General features: G+C 46.3%; 1 protein-coding gene across 1 annotated transcript in view; it reads left to right on the top strand.

The window, feature by feature from the left end:
* Positions 1-14,460, top strand: part of SLC17A9 (solute carrier family 17 member 9) — a 29,596-nt gene extending 15,136 nt beyond the window's left edge. Inside the window, exons 6-15 of the mRNA XM_077832485.1 lie at positions 1,174-1,273; positions 2,698-2,828; positions 4,271-4,367; positions 5,958-6,054; positions 8,888-8,975; positions 9,553-9,587; positions 11,551-11,666; positions 12,887-12,942; positions 13,982-14,011; positions 14,131-14,460. Coding sequence (XP_077688611.1) covers positions 1,174-1,273; positions 2,698-2,828; positions 4,271-4,367; positions 5,958-6,054; positions 8,888-8,975; positions 9,553-9,587; positions 11,551-11,666; positions 12,887-12,942; positions 13,982-14,011; positions 14,131-14,294 — 914 coding nt within the window. The 3' untranslated portion in view covers positions 14,295-14,460. The remainder of the gene's footprint in view (positions 1-1,173; positions 1,274-2,697; positions 2,829-4,270; positions 4,368-5,957; positions 6,055-8,887; positions 8,976-9,552; positions 9,588-11,550; positions 11,667-12,886; positions 12,943-13,981; positions 14,012-14,130) is intronic.
* Positions 14,461-16,838: the final 2,378 nt, after the last annotated feature.

The raw sequence follows: 16,838 nt of genomic DNA, 5'->3' as shown, positions 1-16,838 counted from the left end.
AAATAACTACATTTTTGTAGGTTTCAGAGTAGCAGCCGTGTTATCTGTATTCGCAAAAAGAACAGGAGGACTTGTGGCACCTTAGAGACTAACCAATTTATTTGAGCATCAGCTTTCGTGAGCTACAGCTCACTTCGTCGGATGCATGCAGTACAACATAGCTTCTCAGTGAGGGCCTTTTCTCCTGCTTACTCCTTTTTTCCCCGTCTTTCGTTGTACTCCTCCTTCTCTATGTAAGTGTTTATTATTTTGGGACCACATGTCTACCAAGGACTAGATTAACACTAGGTAGCATCCATTCCAATTTTAACCATATACAAATTAGCCCTTATGTTAACCATTGCAACAGCTGACCCATCCTAGAATTCACCTCTTTCTCCCCCTCCCCCGCGGGAGTTTCACATCCTCTCCACATCTGTCTCCGTAGAATCATGAATGCCAGCCCCCGCATTGAAACCATCTGGTGCCTTTACTGTACAAAGTCTTGGGATGCTATCCCATGAGACCCTGCCACTCAGCAGAGCACATGATGTTGTCATCACCAGAACCAGGATGAATCACCCACTTCACCATAAGGAAAAGCTGGCAACTGTTTAATAAGGATTAAAAGTTACTTTTTCAACCCTGGGGGAGAAAAAGGATCAGTTTTGGTGTGGCTCAGCTACTGTGTAGCGGTGGAGTGCTGACCTGGTGGTTAAGGTTCCCTGGCCTGGGAATCAAGAGAGCTGGGGTCAGTTCCCAGCTCTGCTCAGACTCCTGGTGTAATTTTTAGCAAGACACTGAATTTGTCTGTGCCTCAGTTCCCCAGCTGTAAAATGGGGATAACGACCCTGCCCTATGTCATGGGAATGTTGTGAGGATAAATGCATTCACACTTAGGAGGGGCTTAAATATTACAGTAAGGGGGGGGCCATGGCAGCAGATACAGAGAAGGCACAAATGAGCTTCCAAGTGGCCATGTGGTATATCAAGGGGAGCGGTGGGCTGCCATAAGACATACTGGTGTGTGACACAGTGAGGTCATTGCTTTGGATACTGCAAAGAGCTCGTTGACTCGTTTTGGCATTTATCTATTGTTGGATTTGATTTGAACATGCTCACCCATGAGTGCAAGTTTGACTGATCTGTACCCTGACTGGCAATGGCTGACACTTTCATTTCCACTGTTGTTAGGAGTGTACTTCCCTGCCTTGGCCAGCCTCTTTTCTCAGAAGGTCCGTGAAAGTGAGCGAGCTTTCACATGCAGCACAGTAGGGACTGGCTCTCAGTTCGGGTAAGTTCCCCTTGGCTTTGGGCGGTGAGTGACAGAGGCTCCGGGGGATGCCATAGTTAGATAAAGTGCCATTAAACGGCTGCAGGCAAAAACACCAACCCACAAAGTACATCTGGATCCTGGAGAGTATCCGTTCCAGTTGAAGAAGGCTCTGACAGTTGCTATAGAATATACACACTCGTTACTGAAGTCTTTGTGTCCTTTACAATGTATTGTTCTCAAGTGTATTGAGGATTTTATCTTTTCTTTTGAGCAAGTGGCTTGAAGGAGCTGCTGTTACATTTGGTTTCCAACAGGAGGTGGCATGGTCCAGCAGAAAGAGCAAGACAGACCATCTAGGGTCCTGAGTTCTGTTTCTGACCCTTCCACTGACTTGCTGCATGACCCTGGGTAAATCACTTAACCGCCCCGTGCCTCAGTTTCTGTCTCTGTGAAATGGGGATTAATAATACTTTCCCACCTTTGTAAAGTTCTTGGAGAACCTCTGATAGAAAGGGCTAATGAGCTGCAAAGCAGCGGTAGTATTTTATGCACCATATGTATGTATGACTCCGTTCCATCCTGTGACTTTCTTTTGCTGACAGATGTATTCTGGGATGTAAATGGTGATCTTGCTGGAAGGACTAAGGGTATGTCTACACAACAATTAAACGCCCACGGCTGGCCCCAGTCAGCTGACTCAGGCTTATGGAGCGCAGGCTGCGGGGCTATAAAATTGCATTGTAGACATCCAGGCTTGGACTGGAGCTTGAGTTCTAGGACTCTGCGAGGTGAGAAGCATCCCAGAGCCCAGGCGCCAGCCTGAGCCTAAATGTCCACACGGCAGTTTTACAGACCCAGAACCCGAGCCCCGCAAGCCCGAGTCAGCTGACACGAGCCAGCCACAGCTGCTTAACTGCTGTGTAGACATACCTAAGTGGACTAAGGGGTCTTTCCATGCTAAAATGTCCCTGTCTCTGAAACCTGTCATCAGAGTGTACATCAGAGTGCTCTGTGGCATCCTTTCATTGGCAGGTATTTCAGACATCAGGAGGAAACAGAGGCCTAGATTTGTGACCGGTGTAAATTGATCATGTTCCAACAACTTCAATAGAACTATGCTGACTTGCACCAGCTGCGGATTTGAAATACCCAAAGTGTCAAACTAGGAAATAGAGCAGGTTCTTCTCCAGTGCAGTCGCAATAGAATGGTCTATAGTACAGTGGAATGGTTTTTCATCACCAGGCAACCTCTCCTCTCAGCATTATTGAGGTAGGAAAGATTAGCCAATGAAAATGTTTGATAAGATGAACAGCTCCTGAGGGCTGGATAAATAACATCCAATACACCATCGTGTTAACTCAGTAACGCTGATGCATGGATTGTGAGTTTGCCCAAAGAACACTCTTATCAGTCTCATGATCTCTCTGGCCTTTCCTTCCAGGACGCTGGTGATCGGTGGGGCAGGGTCCCTCCTTCTGGACTGGTATGGCTGGGAGAGTGTCTTCTATTTCTCTGGTTTACTCACTTTGCTCTGGGTTTACTGCATGTTCAAATACCTCCTGAATGAAAAAGGTAACCCCCCACCCTATTCATTCATACTGGCAATAGCTGTTCACTAGGCTGTGCTGTGGAAGTGACAGGAACGTGATGTATGGCAATTGTTAACCCTGGCACTTCCACCTCCTCCTTTGGCTGGATTCTGAGTGGCACCCGACCTGCTAGGCCACCTCTGAGCAAACCTACTGGATCAGCCCCACATGTGACTTAGGTGTCCAAAAGGCTGGCTCTTCCTGGTTTGTGAATCTCCCGGGGGCTTAGGAAGAAACTTAGGTGCTTAGAGAACTTTTACTGCAAAAACTTAGGAGCTAAGTGAGCTTAGGCGCCCAGAGGGTTTGGCAGGAGATTCATGGATGGTGGTGGAGCCAGAACTGGGACTTAGATCCTTAAGCGTAAGACATGGGCATCTGAGTCCGGACTTTAGGCACCTAAGTACCTTCATGGATTGCAGCCTAGCAGTTGTTAATTTCTTTGTAGGCTTTACAGAAAATGAGAGTTGTAAGGAGGAATTTGAAGGAGAATAATTAGGTGGCTTTTTGAATGTTTATGGGGAGCCAGGAGCACCAGAAGCTCCCTAGAAGTTGGGGGGCACCAACACCAGAACCATGATCCTACCCCTGCTCCACCTCTTCCCCTGAGGCCCCGCCCTTGTTCCACCTCTTCCCCTGAGGCCCCGCCCTCAATCCGCTTCTTCCCCCTAGGCCCCACCCTTGCTCTGCCTCTTCCCCCAAGGCTCCACCCCCACTTGCTCCTCTTCACCCTCTCCTGCCTGTCACTTGCCCTTAAGGCAGGTAAAAAGTGATGGGGCCATGGCCCCCTGGCCCCGCTGTTCCAGTGCCCCGGTGGGGAGCATCTCCTAAGTGTAAGGGGCAGCATGGGAGAAGCACAGAGGTGCTTGTTTGAAAATGTATCAACTGAACAATGGAGGCAGGCAGGAGGCGGCAGTGAATGGGAGATGATAGCTAGGGTGGGGGATAGGCCATTAAGGGCCTTGAAAGTGAAGACAAGGAGCCTATGTTTGATGCAGCAGAGAAGGGGAACCAGTGGAGGGATGCAAAGAGAAGCGTGACGTGGGCAAAGTGATGGGCTACGAAAATGATCTTTGCAACGGCCTTCTGCGTGGATGTGATTGCATTGGTGAAGGCCAGGGGCAGTAATTGAGACTGCACCAGAGTCCTTTCCGGACAGAGGTTCAGCATTAACTCTTGATTTGCTGTGTCTGGAGGCATGTGTGTGTGCATGGGGTGGGTGTTTGGAGGAAGTTCAGTAAGACATCATGGCTACTTGAATGTAGTTTTTATCGCTTAATGCATAGATGTTCCAGGGTTATCTTTTTGAATGCACATTTTAAGCAGTTCTTAAACCATGTGGTTAAGCCCTAGGATAAAACAGATCCACCCTGTCTGTACAGACTATTGGAAAACATAGCTTTGATTTGATATATTTCTTCCCTGCAGAACTCATCATTTGCTTAGAACATTTTTCAAAGGGTCTCTCGTTATCCAAACAGACCAAAGTTCCCTGGAAGCAGTTATTTAAAAAGGCCCCTATCTGGTAAGTAAATGTCACAGCCATGTGTGTTGTGGATGTCAGCCCATCTCTTGTGCAGAATTTGGTTTTGTTGTTGCTCCATCTTCCTTCCATTCTGAAGCCTTTGTGTCCTGCTCCTGGAGTTAACTACCACCATGCATTGCCAAACTAGGCCAGCCGGGGGCAGAATGGTGGGTCTTTCCAAGGTTGCTATTTTTATTTGATAGCTATTTATTTATTTAGGAAGTTTTAACAGGTTTACGAATCATTGCCATGTAAATATCCGAATCAAAACAATAATCATTACACCAATGAGCTTATCACTAGGCAGTAAATTAAACATCATCATTTAGCACGGTATGACCATATTACAGAGTGAGTTTCTTTACACCATCCAATCCCCTGTGAATTATATTTGTCTGTGGTTCTGTTTTACAAGCAGTGCTTCAAACAGTCCAGGGCGTAATGCCACATTCTGTATTTAGAGAGACAAGGTGGGGGCAGTAATATCATTTATTGGACCAACTTCTGCTGGTGAGAGAGACAAGCTTTCGAACTACACAGAGCTCTTCTTCAGGTTTTTCCAAGACCTGTGGCTCGAAAGCTTGTCGTTGTCACCAACAGATGGTTCAATAAAAGATATTACCTCCCGCACCTTGTCTGGCGTTGCATACACTCTGCATTTGCTGCTCAGAGGACACTGGGTGCTGTCATCTTTGCTCTCGTTGCAGAGAGTGATAACCAAAAAATGCTCTTTTAATTGTCATTTTGACTTAATAAACTATCTCAGGAGACATTACATCCTCCTAGTTTAGGGTTCTGGATTTAACACTGTCCAGCCCAGAGCAGGGGAATGATTTTGCGTTGCTCTACACATCTGCCTTGTGGCCATTTAATGAAAGACAGTGACAGGATCTGAGGGAAAATGGCCATGGCTTTAAAGATAGTAAGGGGATAAGCAGGGAAATGGGCAATACCCCAGTACTCTGGAAAGGGTGTAGAGGATGCACTGGTAAGAATGAAGCTATATTAATAATGTGAGCTTAACATGAAGCTAGTAATTCTCCCTGGTACGCTTGCATTGAAGTGTCCTGTCAGATATGGTTCTGTTCAAAACCACCTGTGTTATTGTTTAAATGTCAACACCACCCCAGCTAGTATACTAGATTAAATCAGTTGCTTATTATTGTTAATATCTGGGCTTGAATGGACATGTTTGCCTGACAGTCCTAAACAAAATCCCAAGGAAGGGCACAAGTCCTGCTCTAAGTCAGGAGCTGATGGGATCTTTCATAGTGAGACGCACTCCATGAGTATGACGGTTATCAGTGCTGATTGTATCATAAGTTATCAAGATATCAAGGCCCCATTCAGAGCTGCCTATGGTGAAAGCATCATGGGAATAAGCGGGTGCATTGCTCTATCCTCTTGCTCTGGCAGTCAGCTGGGGTTAGTTATCTCCAATAAATCGCAGGAAGCGGCTTCAGTACTATAGAGGGTTTATTTATATGCCTGACACCACTGCCTTGAAGGAGAGGGTAGCTAGAATCCCCTTTCTTTATCCAATGTGATCTGTCGTTTTGACGGATTCTTTTTCCCATTGTATATTTACAGGGCTGTCATAGTCGCTCAGCTTGCTACGGGCAGTACATTTTTCACCCTTCTCTCCTGGTTGCCAACTTTCTTTAAAGACACTTTTCCCGAGTCTAAGGTAGGCTGACACCACAGCAAAGGGGAGACTCTGAAAGCTCAGTATGAACAAAGAGATGTAGTATTCTCCATGTGTTTACATAGCTCCCGTTAACATTGGGAATCTTTGCATTGACTTCAGCAGGCTCTGGGTCAGGCCTGAAGAGAACGGCCCTTTCGGTATCTGAGCCAATGACACTAGGAGGTTGACTTTAGTCCCCTTCGCCCCTACATTTGATTGTGATTGGTCTAGTCCTTCTGCATTGTTCTGACAGGTTCACTCACATTTTGTCACTTGCCCTGTCTTGCCGCAGGGTTCCCCCTGAGAATATGTCAGGGAGTAACACTCTCGGTCAAGCTCTCAAGGAGAAATCGCTCCTGCACTGTCCAAGGCTTCCTTTGTAGCCCATGAGATCTAATGCAACTCCCCCAAAACACACAGCTGGTAACTGGGCAACAGATTTTGGATGAGAGAGGAAGACAGTGTCAATATAGGAGAAAAGCTTTTTCTTGGGATCAAGCATTGCTGAGAGGGAGAGAAGGGGGAAAAAGAAGGAGGAATGATTTCTGCCCCATATGGATGTGCTGTAACCTTAAATACATGGTGGTTGCCTGTTGCCTTTACCCCTGATTCTTATGTTAAGGTGTTGGGAAGCAGGGAGTATATGCTTGATATATGCAGCTATTTAATAATAGGAGAATAGAAACTTGTACCTCCACACGTCCCTTCTAAAACAAAGTTACAAATGTAGGCCCTGATCCATGCCATCAAATCCCCCCACTTGCACCTGCATGGGATCTGACTGCAGGATCTGGCCATATTGTTTAACTATCCAAATGCACCAGCAGTGCCAAGAAATAGCATTGCCTGCTCTGACCCTTTCCAGTAGCGTCAACATGCTGCTTTTCCCCCGCATCAGCAGCTCTCCGTCGTGGATCCCTTTCTCACAGAGTTTTGTGTGGTCTCTAGGCTGCCCTGTTATGGATGGGGATGGCACAGAGCTCATAGCTGCAAGCAATTTCAGACAGCCACCACGGGGCTTTGTTACTGGACTGGCATAGCTGAGCTCAGAGGCGTGGTGTTGTTAGTTGTTACAATGATGACAATTTTCATTACTAATTAATACACATTTTTTATTTGCAAAGCTCTGAAAAAAGGCCTCTCTCAGCTCTGCACAAATAAATCTCCTGTTTTTCTGAAACTTGGTTAAAGTTCTGCCAGGCTGAGAGCTCGTATTTTTACAATTCATTCTGCCCACAGAACTCCCGAGATTGTCTTTTCGATGGTGGCTCTGTCGTGTGTTTCTGAAATTTCCCAGGGCCCCTTACATTTATCACATTAACCAGGGGCTTTATGACATACTTGATATTTGTATTAAAATCATGTATTAAACCAGAAAACATATTATTATAACAAGATTTGTAGCACTTCTTGTAATACGCTTGGGTAGCAGTGATTTGGTAATTTAGCCATCTGTTACATCTGTTTAATTCCTGTGCCCTTATGTAAGATGCTCTATATAATATTCCTGCATCTGGCCGTCGCTTCATAAATATTAACAACACGTGGATTCACTCAATGTAAATGTAAAGGGTTGACAATAATCCTTACTGTGGTAAAACTATGTCACCTACTGGCCAAACATACATGCTGCAGGTGAGCTGTTTTTCTCCCTCTGCTAATGTCCAGTTCAGTTAAAAGAATCCTGCACCTTTGGCCCATGCCATGAAGTGTGCTATGATTTGAAAAAGGACCCTATAAAATAACAATGTGGCACTGTTATATGTCCTTATATTCTTCTTGTATACTGTGGGCCACAAGCTTAGAGGTGCTGAGCGAGAACAGCTCCAGCTGGCATCATTGGGAGCTGCAGGTGTTCAGCGCTTCTGAAACTCAGGCTCCCATTCTGCAAACTGCCAACGCAATTTAGGAGCCTAAGTTCCATTTTCAAACGTGACTAAGAGCTATATTTCAAAGGTATTTAGGTGCCTAATGATAAAGATATGGTTCTACTGAGGTTGACAAAAGCATCTGAACAGGTTAGGTTCCTAACTCCCATTGAAGTAGGTTAGGGGCTTAACCTCTTTTGGTGCTTTGGAAAATCCACTGGACACCTAAATACCTCTGAAAATCTGACTCTGTCTCACTGAAAGCCAGTGGGATATAAGCTCCTACATTACTTAGGTGCTTTTGAAAATGTTTCCGTTAGTCATCTTCAGTTACATCCATAATACACTTTCTCAGTTGAAAAGACAAAGCAAGATTTTCCTTTTTACCGGTCTTGAAAACTCAACCCTGGCATCAGAAAACCCAGCTGTGTTCCCTCAGCTGCATAGCAATGCTAGTTAGTAATATAGCGTCTGAAGTCTGAATGTAGCCTGCAGTTTTGCTGGTGGCCCATGAGGCTGGATAGAATACACAGTTTGCATATTGGCTCTGTGCTGCAGAATCTTGTTTGCCAGTAAACTCTGCTACTTTTAATCCTTTTCTTATGGTTGTAGAGAGAAATTTCTGCCTCTCTGTCATGGGTGTAAAGCCAGTCAGACTTTATGGTCATTAACAATTCACTTATTTATATAGCAGCATGTGTACACATACATTACAGACCTCAGGCCCCATCCTGGAGTGCACCAGAACACTATAGAGCATTGGGCAGAGTGTTGTGAGAAAGTGGCTTAAAGCTCCTATGTTAGGAGAGCAAAAGCACCAGAAAAGGGTAAACCCTAATCTCCCATGCCCCTCCGTTCCCTCCCGCAGTATAAAACCCATTAGCTGCAAACAAACTCTGGTCCACTAGCAGGATGTGAACCTTGCTTCTCTTCACTTTTTCTGTGAGGATTTTTCTCCCTTTCAGGGCTGGGTGTTTAACGTAGTGCCGTGGCTGGTTGCAATCCCAACAAGTTTGTTTAGCGGATTCCTGTCTGATCACCTGATCAATCAGGGTAAGAGATCCTTGGGTTGTTCATCAGCTCTGTCTTTTCATAAGGCAAAGAAAAGACTGGATGGGCGGAGATGGGTTTGATGAGAGAAAGGGGAAGCTGAGCTTCTGGCCTGCAACTTGGATAATTACTGTCCTCTACACAGCCTCTACGTATTTGTAACGCCCTTTGGCTTTGTCTACACTGGCAGTTCATCAGCAAAACTTTTGTCATTTTGTCAACAAACGTTTTACCGACAAAAAGCCCTGGTGTGAACAGCGCTTTGTCGGCTGGAGTGCTCTCCTGCCGACAAATATGCTGCCGCTCATGAGGGATGGAAGCTCTCGCCTGCCGACAAACAGCAGCTACACTGCGCACATTTTAGCCTCGTGTAGCCATACCCTTTGTCTTGTATGGGAGTTGTAAGCACCTGGCTGAGAACAGAATCTGACCCTGTGTGTTAAGTTTGCCTTATACTCACACTCCTGGCATGAGCCCAGAGCTATGGGTGTTGAACTCGTCTAGTCTGAAACATTAGTCCCAGCTTCATTGAGAGGGGTCTAGTTTAAATCCCTCCAATCGTCTTCCTTTTCCCTTTCAGGCTATAAAACGATCACCGTTCGTAAGTTCATGCAGGTAAGAAAACGAAAGCCTGTGAGTGAAACATCAGTTATCTGTTAGCACCGATTTTGCATGTCAGTCTAACAGTGGAAATCAGATTCGAGCTCTTGGGAAACTGGACTCATGAACTTGGTTACAAAAAAAGAGCTTTTATAGATGTGCAGATAGCTGGTAACCAGCATCCATGGGAAGGGAAATAGAGAGAAAGGCCATGACCTTTTCACTGGGCTTTGACAAACCATTACATTTTAACAGTTTGCCTGGGAGTGGCAATTTTGTGAGCAATATGGAGGGTTTTTGTCAGGCCTGCAGAGCAAGCGTGTTCTTTCACACCGAATGACTCTTCAGATTTTAGATTAAGGGAAACAGCAAAAGAATGAACAAGAATAAAATCCCTGTGCTCGAGCAGCGCATCCCTTCTGTAAAACAGTGGTTCACAAACTTTTTACTAAGGCGGCCCCCCAACTGCATTTGGTCTCTTATGGGGAGCCCCCGTTATATAGAGATGTACAGAAACGACTATTTTTTAAATCCTGGGCATGTACAACAGCAATTGTGAGTTTGTTCTCAGCCTTCTGCTCCTCATTCCCCTTCTCAGACCCTGCTCTCCCCTCACCAGCCTGGCCAAAACCCCTGCTCAGCTCCCCTCAGCCCCTTGCTCTCATGGTCCCAGCCCTGCCCGCTGCTGCACCCAATCAGCCCTTCTCTCCCTACAACCAGGCCACAGTAGCTACCAGTCTCCTGACTGTCCACTTGCTGGCTCCGGCTGCTTCCTCTGCACTGGATCCCATGCTCCCATGCTGCTGCCTGCTTCCCCGGCCAGGCAGAAAAGAGCATGAAATGGGGGGAGTGGCATCGGGGGCAGTGACTGGCAACCCACCTAGACCCTTCCTACGACCCACTAGTGCACTGGTAGTCAATAGGCAGACTGTGGGCCAAATCCGGACCGCTTTTGAACGGACCCTGATATCTTTTCATTTACTTATTATCATTACTGTTGGGGTTTTTTTATTATTATTTTCGCTGGAGGCTGGATCTTGACTATACCATTGACCAGAAATTTGGACCATGACAAAAAATAATTGACTACCCCTTCAGTAGTGGGTCAGGACCAAAGTTCCCTCTAAGATGCACGGCCGCACATCTGCCTATTAAGCCCTGCACAGGGGCTCAGGGCTGCGACGGGGAGAGATGCCCCTCCCCACCGGCCCCAGCACAGACCTGCCCCAGACTTGCTGCGGCCATGGGGAGGAACCCCTACCTCGGCCTGCCCCAGCACCACCAGAGCTGCCGTGGCTGGGGAGAGGCGCCTCTCCCCCGACCCCGAGCTGCTGCGGTGAGAGAGGGCTGGGGGGAGTCCTCTCTCCCCACCGCACCCTTGGGGAAGCCTGCACCCCAAACCCCTCATCCCTGGCCTCACCCCAGAGCCCAACCCTACCCCCCCGCACCCCAATGCTCTGTTTTAGCCCTAAGCCCCCTCCCAAACACCAAACCTCTCATCTCCGGCCCTACCCCAGAGCCTGCACCCCAGCCCTGAGCCCTCCTCCCACACTCTGAACCCCTCGGTCCCACCCCCACCACACGCATTTTGTTATGTGCACCGATATGGAGGTGATGTGTCACACATCACCTCCATATTGGTGCACATAACAAAATTCATTCCGCACATGGACGTCAAAAATGAGAGGGAACACTGGTCAGGACCCATCACGCGGGAAACACTGCTCTATAACATGCTCCATGGCCTCTGCCTCGCGAAAGGGCACTTGTCTGGGCAGATAGGCTGTCGCCTTCGGAATGTGCAGGTGCCATACAGAGGAAAGCAAGTCGTAAGAACCACCCAGCTCTGTGTTCAGAACCGTAGTGAGCCCTTCGGATTTCAAAAAGGGACAGCCCGTCTGCGATAGGAGCTACTTTTTTCACTGCAACTCACTGTGAATCCACTGCGGACACATCTTTAATTTTCTTTTTCCTTCAGGTCATCGGCTCAGGCGTATCAAGCATCTTCGCCTTGTGCATGGGTCAGGCATCCAGTTTTTGCAAAGCTATAGTATTTGCATCTGTCTCAATTGGACTTCAGACCTTTAACCACAGGTAATAATCATCATAGGACTAACGTGTAGCTCTGACAGACTACTTTTCATCTGTGGTTCTCAAAGCCCTTTACGTAGGAGGCCATTATCATTATCCCCAAGAGGGAAACCGAGGCACAAAGCGATGAAGTGATTTTCCCAATGTCACAGCCAAGAATAGAACCCAGGTCTTCGGAGGCTCAGCCTAGTGCCCCGTTCAATAGGCCACGCTGCTTTTATAGAGGAAGTTTATGCCAAACACCTGGCAGACAAATTGAATCAGTGTTTTATTTGTTACATGTGAAGAGATCTATTGGCCATCTAATCTAAGACCAAAGGCTTGAGGATTTATGCAGGCTTTACTGAGCTATGACTGTACATAAAGATGAAGTGTCCAGAACACGAGCACTGTAAGTGTCAGTAACTCAAGACAGCCAGCTAAATCCTTGTAAATACCCACTGCTGGGAAATATTAAATATATGATGCAATTCAAATTCAAGGATTTCTCTCACCGCTTTCCCACTATCTCTGCTTAGTTCTGAAACAGCCCAGCATAGGGCCAGACTGGGGGTAATGGATGAATACGCTGCTTACCAGATGGGGCAGCCAGGTTGCTGCAGATCAGGTCTGAGCTGCATTATGAGGTTTGCATGGGCGTAGCTTCCACAGCACTTTCCTACATATGCCAGCCTCTAGCAAAGTCAATGGCAAATTCACCCCATGGTTTTTAAACTGTTATTTACTTCAGTCCACTTAGAACTGGGAATTTCCCCCCAACTAGCACAAAAATGTGCAGGTGCCATAGTTTCCCCCCAACTATGGCACCTGCACATTTAGCACAACTGTTTGTTTGGTTTTCTTTCTGCCTCTAGCTTTGTGTTATTATAGAAGCAAAGAAAGGCAGAAGAAGAACCAATGGCTAGAAGTTAGAGCCAGACAAATTCAAATAAGAAATAAGGCACTTTTTTTTTTTTAACAGCAGGGGTTGTTAACCTTTGGAACTAACGACCCAGCTCTTTGCTTCTTTTGTTCTGAAGCCTTTCTGTTCAGTTATTTTCCCATCTTGGTCCAATTTCAACCATATTTAGGTTCTCAGTTCCCTCCTTCTTCTCCCCACTGGGTTGGTTCAGACTGGTTCCCTTCATTGAGCAACAGCGTGCTTATCTCGTGTAAATTCTGAAAAACAATCAAAACCTGTTTAAAAATAAAAAGCCTTTACTTTCTCTTCTTTTTGTGAATAGTGGCATTTCAGTCAACGTACAGGATCTGGCTCCTTCGTGTGCTGGCTTGTTGTTTGGTAAGGTGGCGTTTTTAATGATTTTTATTTGCACAGAAAATATACCCATATATGGGGGATAATTCCGAGGAAACTACATGTAAACACATGTAACTGAGGGCAGAACGTGGCTCAATCCAGGTAGCCTTTTGACTTCATTAGGGTTGCAGAAATATAACAGAAGGTAGAGATTGTTAATATCCACGACCCAGCTCTGCATGTCGGAGAGAAATTAACAAAGGACTAGATTGCGCCCTACCAAATTCATGGGCCAGTTTGGTCAATTTCACGGTCATAGGATTTTAAAAATCGTAAATTTCATGATTCCAGCATTTAAATCTGAAATGTCACGGTGGTGTAATCGTTGTAGGGGTCCTGACCCAAAAAATGAGTGGGGGGGAAGGGGGGGGACACAATGTTATTGTAGCGGGGGTTGCGTTACTGCTGTTGTGACTTCTGCACTGCTGCTGGCGGGGCGCTGCCTTCAGAGCTAGGTGCCTGGCCAACAGCCGCTTCTCTTTGGCTGCCCAGCTCTGAATTGCAGCACTGGTGCCAGCAGCCGTGCAGAAGTAAGGGTAGCAAGGGCGGCAATGCTGCGACCCCCCTAAAATAATTTTGACCCCCCCACACCCCCGCAACTCCCTTTTGGGTCAGGACCCCCAATTTGAGAAACGCTGGTCTCCCCTGTGAAATCTGTATCGTGTAGGGTACAAGCACACAAAAGACCAGATTTCACAGTCTGACACATTTTTCATGGCCGTGAATGTGGTAGGGCCCTACTTATGAAACTGAGTGGCTTTATGGGTGCGTAGGGAGAGTGCAAGGAGTCCTCTCCCCACACAGCAGCCAGACTCACGTGCAGTCTCTGCATCCCCCTGGGAGAGCAAGGCATCCTGAAAGCAATGGGGAGGAGGTGGACCCTGCCCTCCACACACTGGACAGCTGAGCTATTACAGAAAGTATATGCTAAATGTGTGCTCACGGATTCCTAGCAAGTATCTTATGGTTAGAAGCACTGTGCGCAAATTGATGTGATGCAGTGTTTTCCTTCTCTTTACAGGTGTTGGAAATACAGGTGGAGCCCTATTAGGTAAGGGATTTTCCTGGAATTATCCCTCATTTGCGGGATCCTCTGGCTGAGCTGACATTACAGGGCAAGGACCTGGCCTATTTCTATTTGATTCATTTCTGCTCTCTTTCTGTACACAGGTGTCATTTGTGTGTATTTAGCTGGACATCTGATTGAAACCACTGGTTCCTGGGTTTCTGTTTTCAACCTTGTGGCTACAGTTAATGCCCTGGGGCTCTGTACGTTCCTGATCTTTGGAGAGGCCCAAAGGATGGACACAGACTCTGCGTACATAGATCTATAGTCGCTGTAAAGATGGGTTCAGCAAATGAAATCTGCTGAAAGGTTCAGGACTGTCATGTCTATTGATAGCTGTTGTGCAAATGGTTGTTTGCAGAAGAGAATATTATTATTTTGTAGAATTTAAATAGAAAAAAATCTATTGAGAGAATATTATGGGCCGGAACTAAACCCAGAGGAGGGAGGAAATCCAGAGTTAAAACTTAGCTCAGGGGATGGCTGATGGGTTATGGAGCCTTTCAGCTCTAGGTCACAAGTTTGAATTTGAATTCACTAGTGCCTGAACGAAGCAGCTCCTGGCCTATGTGAAATCAGTTGGTAGCTCTAGTCCAGTTCCTAGTGCAGGAAATGCCATTCCAGTTGACACTAAGTGGTACCTTAGCTGGGAGTCTCAGCAGAGATGTCAAGGACTGAACGGCTCATTGAGAGCGAACTCCACTTTTATCCTGAGAGATGCTCCCTCCAGGACAGAGACGAGGCATCTGAGCAGTGCGGGAATCATGCATTGCAGGTGTCCATGTTCTACCTGTTCTGTGGCTGAGAAGATCACTCCTATCTCCAGGGCTGTCAATCAGTTCCTTTCATCAACACTAAATGAACTTAATAATACCAAGGACTGTCCTTAACTCACCCTTGTGTGCCTCAGTATTGCCATACATATAACAGGTACAATCAGGGTGTACAAAGGAATGGGTTCAGAGTTGTTTTGCCATATGCTGTGAATGTATATGATGGGTGGCTCACATTCTGGACTATGGATCCATAATATCAAGTGCTTTCTGCTTCACTAGGTCTGTTCCCAGTGTGCATTGAAAGGAATGCAGGAGACATTCCAAAGAGCCCGAAAAGTGCATGTTATGTATTTACATTAATTGTAGGGCTTGTTTCTGTGTTATGGATCCATACTGCTCAATGCTCACCAAAGGGGTTACCATGCCGCCGCAGTACATGCTTTTGAGACTGATTGTGTTAAGTTATTTATAATTTTTGACTTTAAATACCAAAAAGCCTTCGTCCACTTTATGCTCGAAAGAGGTGATTCTGCAAGCTGTCGCGTGTGGACCTCTTGCTGCAATCAATGAGAGTTCTGTGAAAGGAAGGATTTAACAGCCTGCAATTTTATTTTGTTAGGGCTTATTTTAAATACGGAGGTTCATGTAAAATCATAACATGTCTTCTCCCCGCTCCCATGCTTAGAGCTTTTGCAAAACCTATTTGGTTCTGTTTAGCATCTGTGTGTTAAAAAATTGTACTTGTGGAGTGAATGAGCAAGGGACAAAATTTCAAAGGGGCCACAACCCAGCATCTTGGTTTTAAGTTTCAGTTCTGTTCTCCAGTCCGTGGCAAGGATTGTCGCTCAGGAATTGGCCTTTTTAGCGACTCGTGATGCTGCCTCACGACACCTAGCAACTGATCTGCTTTGACACTTATGCCATCATCTGTTGAGGCAGACGGTTGCCACGGCATATGAATCAGTTTCGAGCATGGCTTAGGGCATTTCAGGGCCAGGACCTAAATTGGTGTAAATTATTGTTGCTACATAATGAAGACATAACAATTTACACCTGCTGCCAAACCTGCACTCACCAAAACGTTGTGGATGTGAAATTTACAGGCTCAGATTTAATGCCCAGATTCTTTGAAAATTTGTCCCTCCCGCCCCCCCTTTTTGTGTGTCTGTGTGTGTGTGTGCGCTAAATTTCAGCTCAGAACATATTTACAACCAAGTCATAAACTTCTGAGTGCACAGGTTCATAATGAAAATATTGACGGATCTTTTAACTGCGCGGGTGCTAATGAGCTCTACTAATACGCACTGAACTTTAATGCATACTGAGATATTAATAGATCATGGTGATCCTGTCCAATGGCTTGACAACAGTTTACAGCGTACGTGTGGTCTGGGACCAGAGAGGGGAGCCGAACCCTCCTCCTTGTGTGCTTTTTCTCCGGTAGTAGCCAGCGGTGGACTTGCAGTTACATCTCACTGCCCCGCATCCTGACACCAGATGACACTGCTGGTAGGTGTTTTAAAACTGTCAGGAAACTGCAAGCATAGTTGCTATAAAGAGGACTTACAGGAGAGAATGCAAGGCTATGTCTTTGGCTTCACATTTCCCTCCATCAGCCGCACACCCTATTAGTGAAAATGATGCAGGAAACCGCAGAGCGTACCGATTGTTGTACCCGTCCGTGATGACAGATCTGGTCACCCTGAGTCCTGCAGCGTTCAAGAGGAATCCAGACAATGGTGCTGTTCAGAGTTTTAACCAGGAGATCTTCACATTTTTGGTTTTATTTTAAGTCAATTAGGAATTACACTGGTCAGAATCCAGAGCTGAAACTGGCGCTTGGTGGACCGTGAGTCTATATTTAAGTAAAAAGTGGTGTCAGGGATTATCTACTTAAAGCAGTGGTTCTCAGCCTGTGGCCCGTGGGCCACTTGCGGCCCAATTAGCACACAGCTGCGCCTATGTGACATCCTCAGGGCCATACAGGTAGTATTGGATGCAGCCCACAATGGTAAATAGGTTGAGACCTCTGACTT

Source organism: Eretmochelys imbricata, chromosome 13 (genome assembly GCF_965152235.1).
Source record: "Eretmochelys imbricata isolate rEreImb1 chromosome 13, rEreImb1.hap1, whole genome shotgun sequence".
In the NCBI taxonomy this organism is placed as follows: Eukaryota; Metazoa; Chordata; order Testudines; family Cheloniidae; genus Eretmochelys; species Eretmochelys imbricata.
The sequence above is the reverse complement of the archived record's forward strand: the minus strand, read 5'-3'. Positions and strand labels throughout refer to the sequence as shown.